This window comes from Perna viridis, chromosome 9, assembly GCF_037379345.1.
Source record: "Perna viridis isolate PV_CMFRI_1.1 ecotype Kerala chromosome 9, ASM3737934v1, whole genome shotgun sequence".
Lineage (NCBI taxonomy): Eukaryota > Metazoa > Mollusca > Bivalvia > Mytilida > Mytilidae > Perna > Perna viridis.
In genome coordinates, this window is record NC_142453.1 from 30746817 (window position 1) to 30757834 (window position 11018).

Below are 11018 nucleotides of genomic sequence, written 5' to 3' on the forward strand. Positions count from 1 at the left end.
CAAAAAAAAAATACACCAATTATAGTGTGCATAGGGCGATACCACCATGTTTGTGAATTAGTGCCTATGCATATGGATGTTTACACTTTATAATACATCAAGTTTGTCTTTGACGTATTATGTTAACAAGTTTCAGATTCTCTTAAAATATATGATAGAATTTGTTTATTTAATTATATGTATTCTATGTTGCCTTCATCATAAAAGCTATGAGTAATTTTGTATATATTTGACCTTAATCGTTTATTTATAATATGCTTTTTAAATGCTGAATGCATGCGTTTAGATGGATATATTGCTAATTTAGAGACACTTGAAGAAGCAATGCTCCTGAAATATACCATCGTTTAACGAAATATTTATACATATTATTACATCGTATAAGTCTTTTCCTGTTTCTTGAAAAGGTTCTTCGCATTTTATACATTCGTGCGATTTTGTATGCGAAATGTATTTATTTTATTGAACATTATTTTGTTACTTTGTATGTAAGATTTTAGTTACTTCATGTTCTTTGTTGTGTATGCCTTTGATTATTCTTCCAACTTGATTCATCATGATGTATTGTTATTGTATTTGCCACTTACATCATACTGTGCAGTTGCAGGTGTTTTTCGTGAAAAAGTGTTTCGGACAATATTTTCGTGACTAAGGGGTCATGTATCAATACCTTTTTTACAGAACGTTTTCTTTACACAAATTAAATCAAAAGCAACATTAGAATATTTTGACAGTGCACTTTATTTTATTTATTTTTTTTGCAGGGACATGCATTCAGTCAACAGAACAATACAACAGTTACTAATGCAATTGAAACCCCCCCAAAAAAAATTAAATTAAAAATAATAAGTCTTCAGACTTCAGACTATGATTATGATTTCAGACTTTCGACTATAACATTGGTTTCCTTGATTACTCTTTGACCTACTCGGCGATCGCATACGTTCTTCGATAAAAGGTTCACGTTTGGTAGTTATTTTATGAACGTAATATCACCACAGCTTAAATTAAAACTAATGAAACGCATCTTCATAATAACATCAACATGTATGTATTAGTTTTTCATTAAAAAAAACTACCCTTTGATGCAATTTCCTATATGTATTAGTAGTGGGAGCATTCGAAATGATAAAGGAATTGTATTAACATCAAACATTTGTTTAACATATTTACAAATCATGAAAATAATATTATATCATTATGTTTCAAAACACATATCTACAAAATGAATTATCTCCAGGACGTGTCAATCGATTATTCTTACAAACACTCCGGTACTGTTAAATTATTAATAGTGATTATGATAGTGCTATGCTGGATTATAGTGTTTTGCCGACACTTCTTGTTGTCTTAATATAATCATTGTAATATTAAAGAATGGTTGTATTTGATGCCAACATAGTTTTATTTCAGAAAAAAAGCTCACTATTATCTTGGAGGTCGCAATGTAAATCGTTATTTGCCACAAGGAATATATATATAGATATAAACAAAATTTATACTAGTAGTCTGTTTTACTTTCATTTCAATGCACAGGATATCAATCTTAGAGATCTTGACCTCCTATAATTGAGAAAAAGAAGTAAACAAGAAATTATACCTTACTAGTTTAAGTGTACTATTAGTTTTCAGTAGCAGCCACTTTTTCCTTAATATTAGCCTCCAAAACACTCAGCTATGCAAACGACCCATAACAAGTGACATTGTTTTCGTTAGTAATAAGATCCCTATTTATCCTTATTAGCGGCACAATTTGTCATCGATAATTGTAATTGATATGATTCTCAACATATGAAATTTAAAGAAATATTAAATGTAGAACATTTCAATAGTCAACCGTTCTTTTTGCATTTTTCACATCTGTCCTTAACACCACTCCTAATTAAATTGTGATATGTAATCCTTTTAATTCACTTTATAGTTTTGGGTAATACAAATGTCAAGATAATGTTAAATGTTACCCTTATTTGTCTTATGAATTGAACGATATTGCCGTTCAGGGTTTCTGCGTGCTTGGATGTATCTCATCTAATGTTTTATGAGAAATTAGCCACATTTATCTGTCTTTCATTTTTTTTTACAAACACGTTGTATTTTTCCTCAGATTGTTCTTAATAGGGGAGATCAAGACATATTCTTCACCCGAAAATATGTGTACTTGAGGTAAGAATTCGATCATTTGATATTGAAGAGGACATTGAAGATAGTTGGTTCAAAATATCCAAAACAATTCAAACATTAAAAGCTGAATTTAAGTGAACAATTCAAGATTATTCAAGTTCAAAAGGATGAATACTTAAGCAACCTTTATATCCTTACGATTATAAAATGTCTTGTCCTTGAGAAATAAGGACAATAAGCACTTTAATCAGTACTTAAAACAAGACAAAATGTGAAATTTTCATCTCTCCTTCTCTGACATGTATGTGTGTTTCATAGACCCTTTAACGTAAATAGTTTAAGATTTTATAATTCAACGAGCAAATACATGTGTATGATTACCGATCCGTTAAGTGTTGTCATTCATAATTAGGGCAAGAAGATCTTTAGTTGATACTTAAATTAATGATGTTAAACATTTGGTAAGTCGCATCTTTCTATAAGGCAACATTTTCCATCACGACGGTTGAAATGGCTACTCATAAAGTATTGAAGTATTTTGTAGTTGCAATAACATTATGTTCTACGTGTGTTAGCGAAGGTGCAATTGCATTTCAAGTAGGACTAACTGACAAGTTAAACGCGCCACTGAGTGCGAACTTAGACATGAGGAAATTTAACCAAGAAGTAATGCAATCGATACAACAACAGGTGGATTATAAATTCAAACAGGAAGGTAGGTATTATTGTTGTGCCCATGTTTAAGGACGTAGACCTAGGGTTAGTGACACAGCTCTTACAAATCATTGGAAATTTGTATTCAGCATTTGACATCAATCTCATATAAGCATCAAAGTAACTCGGACTGATTTCATTCTGTTCCAAAGGAAAGCTTGAAAGGCTTTGGTGAAATTAAATATGATATAAACATATCACTGATTTGTCAAGAGTTATTTCCCTTACCTATGGTCTATCTCCTTTAACATATATTGATGTTATTTTTTCAATCTCTATGGTAAATAGTTTTTTTTTTGTTTTTGTTTTGTTTTGTTTTGTTTTTTGGTTTGTTTTTTTTGTTTTTGTTTTGTTTTTGTTTTGTTTTGTTTTTGTTTGGTTTTAATCTTTTCAACAGTATGCCATTTGATTTTTACTGTGTAATCTTGTAATTTGACAAAATTTTACAAGATCACTATGAAAGACATTTCCCAGAAAATGTACAAATTGTTTCAAAACAAACACAACAGCAAAAATGAAATCAGATTGAAATACGTACTTACATATTTTCTCGCCATTATTTAATAAGTAATCCTAAATGTTTTGTATTAACAAAATTTATGACAAAAAAGTTTCCAACAATAAAAAATATTACTTTAACCGAATGTTTATAAAAGTAAAAATTGTCTGTTTTCATTTAGGATGTTCGAAAACGCTGAAACAGATAACAGACGAATTGAAAGAATTGGCTGCTAAACTTAATACCACAGTTCAAAATAGGGATGATACAAGAAGAATGCATGTTGTCAAAGGTGCGCTTACACTTAATCATGTTCTGAGTAGTAAAAAGAGTAGTTTCGGTAAAGTCTAAAATGTTTGATTCGTATCAAACATCGTGACGCCACTCCCTTTATCACGTCCCTGTATACCTTTGCTATATTTTATCACATCGCTGAACCTTTATCGAAGCTCTATTTGAAGTTCCCTGTCATTTCAGTTGCGGGTTGATAAAACTTGTGTACAGCAATACTCTCCTACTTTAAGCATAATAAAGTGTTAAAAGCATGAACTTATCTTTTCCAATGTCGTATAACTCTTGGTTAATTAGACTTTCGGCCAGAGGCAGTCGTGCTGAAATAGATATTTGGAATGATGCTGCTTGTAATACTCATTTTAACATGCACTATTCTTGGTGTATTAATCTATCTTCTAGCGTCATTCAGTTCAGTTCTGATATATGGTATACCTATGTATAAATCTTCTGGCGTAACAGCATAGAAATTGAAAAGATCCGAAGCCATCATTACGTCAACATCAGTGTGAAAGGAAACGAACGTCATCATTGAATGTCATAATAGTCAATGTTACTAACATGTCATGTCATCCCATCATGAAGGACTGAAGAAAACATGCGATTACTAACTGTTGATCATAATTTTGTCTGTATCATGAATTACACGGTAATTAAGATATTTATATATCGTCTTATATTTGACAGCCGATTGTTCCCCGCCCTTTGAAAAAATCGGGCAGAGTTGTTATTTCATTAGTTCTTCAAATGTTGTAAATGGAGATGAAGCCTTTGTAAGTTCAAAATAGTTCTGCATAATAACAATAGATATATATATGGTATTAATACTTTAGTCGACAAACGAGATCTTAGCCATGAAAACAAGGCAGAAACAAACAAATGTGTTGCTCTGACAAATTCAAACAATATACAAAATATATCGGTACTTTTAAAATTTAGTGAATGAAGATAGTTACATTGTACACCGCAATACAAAATATAGCGAGGTTGCTGTTGAAGAAACATTGCATTCCACAAATAGTTTTTTTCACATGAGGTTTAAAATAAATCTGAATTTAAACGAGCGTATCCCCGGGGAGAGGACTAAGGGTTCACACTCTAATTAAGCATAATAGAAAGGTATCCTTGCATTCATTTTTTGTCATCTACTTTGGAAAAATATTTTTTTTTGGTAGGCTGAATGTCTCCGTTTAGGTGGATATCTTGCCAACTTAGAGACAATTGAGGAAGCTATGCTTATAAAATCTGTCATCATCAAGATGAGTTCAGGTATGAATTGTATATTATCATCTTTAAGTTTTTTAGAGACATTTGACATTCAGTAATGGTACTTTTGTAAGTTCCTATAAGTTCTTGTTAATTTGAAAAAAAAAATTTTCTATACCTATCTCTTATAGTTTGATAGATCTTTGTGTAAATTAAGTTTATTTCAATACGTCAAAATGGAATTATTATTATTTGTATCGTACATGTAGCAAAAGAAGATTTAATTTGTTGACATATGGATGATCCGAAGTAAAATATTAAACTAAGAAAATAGGAAAAACATCATGATCATGAATTACACAAATTAAGTAGCACTCCATATAAGAATCATGCAAATATGATTTTTGGTTGAAAAGCCTACATTTTTTTTATTTTTGATATTTTCTTTACAATTACATAGTAAACAGAAATTAACATTTCTATTCATACAACCCATGTTCTAAGGAGATACAAATTATATATAATAAGTTGTAGAATTTAATATGAACGGCGATAACTTGTAAATGACACTGACATACAATAACTACTATTGGATTTTCAATATGAATTATCTCCTTTGAACAGACAGAAATGATGAAATATTGTACATTTCGTAATATAAACCAATAAAATAATTTATTTAAAAGATAAATATGTGTAGTGGTGTATCTTATATTACAAAATTTGCGTGATCCTTACATAGACTGATACTAAAGTAAAATAAAATTTAATAAAAAAATTAGCGATCCTTACTCCACTTAAACCTTTCAGAACGAACCTGGTGATCATTAACTTCATAAACAGCATTATTTGTACAATCGTTTGTACTTCTAATAAGGATGAAAGACTTTGTAACTAAGACATAGTAATTGGCCAAATCAATTTTCAATTTTGTATCGCTACAAATGACAAAAAGTTAAAAATATATAGAAATATTTATTATCAGATTACATGTACACCACAATTAATAGTTTGACAGTGAAATTTACGTAGAAATAAAAAAATACTCGGAATTCGGAATTAACGGAAAAAGTTTTTAATACAGTACCGTTTGTCAACAACGGTATAGATGCAATTAATTTGGCTATCATCCGCCATCACAAAAACGTTACCAACAAAATTCCCCCATATTTCAAAACAAATCCATACCAATTATTTCATATTCCTATACTTCACCCATTGCATCCAAAATTTTCAATTATAAAAGGCTATTGCAGAACCTCGAGATCGAGGACTTCAAGGCTAAACCACCTGACTGTTCTTGCAAAACCTCTCCATTCAAAACGGTCCTTGTGGTCACGTCGTTACGGGAGATGTAACCATCATCGAAAACGAATCTCTGCGTAATATCCTTTCTAAAGGTCCCAAGTACCGTGAGCCACGCTCCATAAATTGGAATTATAACTTTAAAGTTCTTATGGATGCTGTCGATGACTATGCAAGAAAATGGATAAAACGAGAATAAGAAGATATTGATTCTCTGTCAGAGTGGTTAAAGGCCGTGAGATCTTTAATTATGAAACGAATGAAAGTTTTAAGTAGGTCAATGAGTGCCAAGGCTAAATCAGTTTTTAAAGACCCCGATGTAGCAAAAACATTGTCTACCAGACAAATATGTTCTCGTACCAGCAGACAAAGCCCAAAACAACATTGTTTTTGTCTGCAAAACGTTGTGCATCCAATGTTTATTATCGGAGGTAGACGTAGAAAATAATAGCAGTGATAAGACCAATACTGCTACAACACTCTCCAAAGAAAACCATAAATCTGTGCTATCCTCTTTTGGTCTCTCTACCACGGACGATGATTGTGATTTACCATCTATGTACTGGATTCCTAATATCCACAAGAATCCATACAAACAACGTTTCATAGCTGGATCTGAAAAATTTATCACCAAACCTTTTTCAAAACTTTTACCTTCTATACTCACAACTGTCAAAGAGGGTCTGCAGTCCTACCACAACACTTGTTACTCCCGTAATGGTATTAATTAAATGTGGACCCTGAAAAATTCGAATGATTTTTTGGAAACAATTAGTTCAAGACTATTATCTGAATATAATAGCAATAAAACCTATGGTTTTTCAACACTGTATACTTCTAATCCCCATACTCAGTTAAAATCTCGACTTAAAAACATTATACATCGTTGTTTCTTCCAAAAAAGATGGTACACCTAGATACAAATATATAGTTCTTGGTAGAGATTCCTCATACTTTGTAAGAAATAATCCTAAGTCATCTTCCAAATATACAGAGGAAGATGTTTACAAAACGCTGGAATTTTTAATCGATAACATATTGTCCAATGTGGTGGACGTATGTTTCAACAAACGGTCGGCATTTCAATGGGAACAATTTGTGCTCCTCCACTTGCTGACCTATTCCTTCACTCTTAAGAGACTGACTTTATAGCTGATCTGATCAGAAAGAAAGAATATCGTTTGGCTAGATCCTTCAAACTCAGTTTCCGCTATATAGATGACGTAGTATCTTTAAACAATCCTAATTTCGTGGATCTGATACATCGCATCTTCCCAAAAGAATTTGAGATAAAGGATACTACAGACACAGTGAAGTCAGCTTCATATCTTGACCTACACTTTGAAATCGATGGTAAAGGAAAGTATTGACCAAACGTCAATGACTTTTCATTCAGAATTGTCAACTTTCCTTTCATCTGTGGCAACATTCCTTCAGCACCTGCGTATGGGGTGTTCATATCACAACTCATACGTTATGCCAGAGCTTGCCGAAACTACGCAGACTTTTTGTATCGCACTAGAACTCTAACAAATAGGCTTCTGGAACAGGGTTATGTTGCTACAAGAATAGGCTTCTGGAACAGGGTTATGTTGCTACAAGATTGAAGTCATCACTACAGAAGTTTTATGGTCGTCATCATGAACTCGTGGATTGTTATGATGTATCCATCAGCAACATGAAAACTGATTTATTCAACGGGTCATAGTTTTCTTTTCCTCGTTTACCCTAACGATGCACCTGGTCCATGCTCCCAGTTTTTAGTGGAGTCCGAGTTGCTCATTTACTTTGTTACTTTGTATGTATGATTTTAGTTACTTTATGTTCTTTGTTGTGTATGTCTGTTTTCCATGTCTGCTCTTTGTCCCTGGATTACATTCTTTTGATTACCGCTATAACCTTGGTTCTCTTGATTACTCTTTAATCAAAATTATTGAAACAATTTCTAGAAAATGTTTTTTTTTCTTTTTTTTTCTTTTTCCTTTGTTCTTTTTTTTTTTTTTTTTTTTTGATATACATTTACAGTGAGGAAATTTCATTATTACATCGGAGGTCGAAATATTGACCGATATTCACCCGAAGGAGACTGGCGTTGGATCAGGAATGGTGAAATGACGAAGTTGACGTATTATGCAGCTTTTGGACCTGGAGAACCAAACGGCAATTTTGGAAGTCCTCAAGATTGTTTGTTCCTCTACAGTAATGACAACTACAACATGCATTCTGTCTTCTGCTATGGAAGTAATTACCTTGGACGTTATATCTGTGAGAAATGAGCAAATAAAATTATTACAGTTCGATTCATGGACTCTAACTGAAATTTGATGTAAAATATAAATACCTCCAATAACCTATAAAAGTATTTGTTCTTTTTATCGCAATATGCTTCGCATTATTTTATATCGTATTATTAATAAATATAGCTTCCAACAAGTTTGCAATATGGCAACCAGTAATGAATTTGTTGTTTTGTTTAATTGATGTTGTACAAAAATGTACTAGTTTTACGCATTGCTTTTTCTTAGTACACAACAATTTAATTTACATTTAAATGTATTGCCATTTATTTATTTTTATTTTTTTTTCATTTAGTTTGTTATAACATATAAGATATATAGTTCATATAACTCAAACACAACCAACATTACGTATACCACTGATGCTTTCTTTGTGTAACAAATGCATAATATGTCATATTATCGACAACATAGACCCTTGAAGTTTATAGATTATTTAACGGAAAATAATTAAGTTCTATAAATTTTAAATATGATTTTTTTCTGGATACTTTCATAGCTTACAAAAATTACAATTGTTAAAATCGTTAAGATTGGAACAATTGGACATAATACTAAGTAGATCGACAAAGTGCTGAAGGCTTTGTTCTAAATTATAAATAAGTAGTCTTTATTAAAAATCAGACAGGAAGTGGTTCATGTTTGTCAAAAATCCACCGAACTAAGTTTTATTTCTTGCTCAGAAACCGTCATAGATCACATAACCAGTCTTAGTTTTTCATCCGGTGTTTGCGCTTTTGAGATAAAATTTATATAGATTTTACATTAAATTAGCACTTTGCAAGATTTATCGGTCTTGATTTGGTTTGATTTGGTTGATTTTAGTGGAAGATTAAAGTGTAGTTTTCTCACAAGTACAGATCTAAATACAGAAAGGACTATTGTCACTTAAAAATAGAGCATTTTAGACAAAAAAACCATGGTCTAATCCATGACTTTTTCTACACAATGAATCACCTTACAGTAGACAGTGTCTGAATTTTGTATGGACTTGTACATAATAAACACGACAACAATGAAACAAAACCTTTACCGTCATTCAATGGCAAAACTTATCAACAACAGAAAAAAACATTATACGATCAGACATTTGCCAATGTAAGAACAAACTTAGTAATAAAGCATTAATAAAGGGGTTAGAATTATTTATGATGATCTTGTCTTAAACAAGTGAAATTGGGCCGAGGCATTTATAGCACAAAAAATTTATTAAATCTTAGCTCTTGCGGTGGATCCAGAAACTCCGAAAAAGGGGACTGTTCAAGTGATTTCCGATGTTTTGTTTTATAAAATATCCACAGTTTTTCAAGCGAAGAGAGGATTGATGTATCTATACTGTTCTTGCTACCGTAAAGGTTTTTATCATTCTTGGTTATCCTATTTTCAAACTATCTCAAAATTTAAATAGTTGAAGAACAAATGAGTTCGTATATTGACATGCAACATCACATTTTCAAGGGAAATTAAACATTTCATTTGTAATATGAATTTAAACCGGACCAAGAAAACATGAAAATATTAAAACGCGAGCAAACTTTGTCTTCTGTGTTCGTTAGAATTAAACTAACACTTACTTGCTTACTCACATGTCATATTCCAAAATAATTGACAAACTACAAAATTTAAAATACACTTACCAAATTACAAAATGTTACACAAAATAAAGTCCACTTAAATGTGCACTAACCAAATCCAAAACAAATGCACAAAAATATAGTCTACTAAAATGCGCCTTAACCAAATTAAAATACCACACAATATATGGTTTACCTGAATACGCACAAATTATATCCCAAATACCAGACTAAATAAAGTCTACTTGAATAAACATAACCAAACTCAACAATACCAAACAAAATATAGTCCTATTGAATACGCTCAGACATATCTATCAAAAGATAGTTTTTAGACACTTAGCATACTACTGAAAGGCAATAAAAAAGAAAGAGAATAGGAGCACTTATAACGAGCAAAACATTTTTCATCAACATAAATAATATGGCGTAAAACAAACAGCATAAAATCAATCTAAAAGCAAGAATGTCATCATGTATCCTCATTTGATCCCCATTTTAATAATTTGTATTTCGGTTGGATATTTTAAGATTGATTCTGGTATTTGAAATTCATTGTGTGTTGTTGTTTCTCTATGATTCGGTTATTTTAATAATATTACAATATTAGTAACATTATAGACGTAGATCAATAGAACATTCGTGATGAGAGATGCCGAATGTCAAACGACCTAACCATTCCAAAGGAATCATAGAGAAAAGGGTTTGGAAACTCGTGAAATTTGAATATCGCTAAAATCAACTCTCTTTATCTAATTATAACATCATAACAAACTCGCAGAGGCTCGTTTGATATTTCCTCTTTGGTTAAATAATTCGAGTTGATATTTTACTATACTCAACTTTCGCGCATCATGAAACCAATGATTACACAACAAACTCTGGCATGTTATTTTTATAAATAAATTTACGAATAAAAGTGCATGATAATATCTCATTCCTTCCAATTACCGTTTTATCTGATATGCGATTATTGCCGAACGTTTTTGTCGGTCGTCATTATAAAAATAG

General features: G+C 31.4%; 1 protein-coding gene across 1 annotated transcript; it reads left to right on the top strand.

Annotated features, from left to right (window-relative positions):
• The first annotated feature begins 2388 nt into the window (after positions 1–2388).
• LOC148607770 (perlucin-like protein) lies at positions 2389–8592 on the top strand. The gene is made up of 5 exons (XM_088544392.1): positions 2389–2836; positions 3516–3626; positions 4313–4398; positions 4801–4894; positions 8162–8592. Exons 1-5 carry the CDS (start codon positions 2632–2634, stop codon positions 8410–8412), a joined length of 747 nt encoding a protein of 248 aa, XP_088400518.1. The 5' UTR covers positions 2389–2631; the 3' UTR covers positions 8413–8592.
• The last annotated feature ends 2426 nt before the right edge of the window (positions 8593–11018 follow it).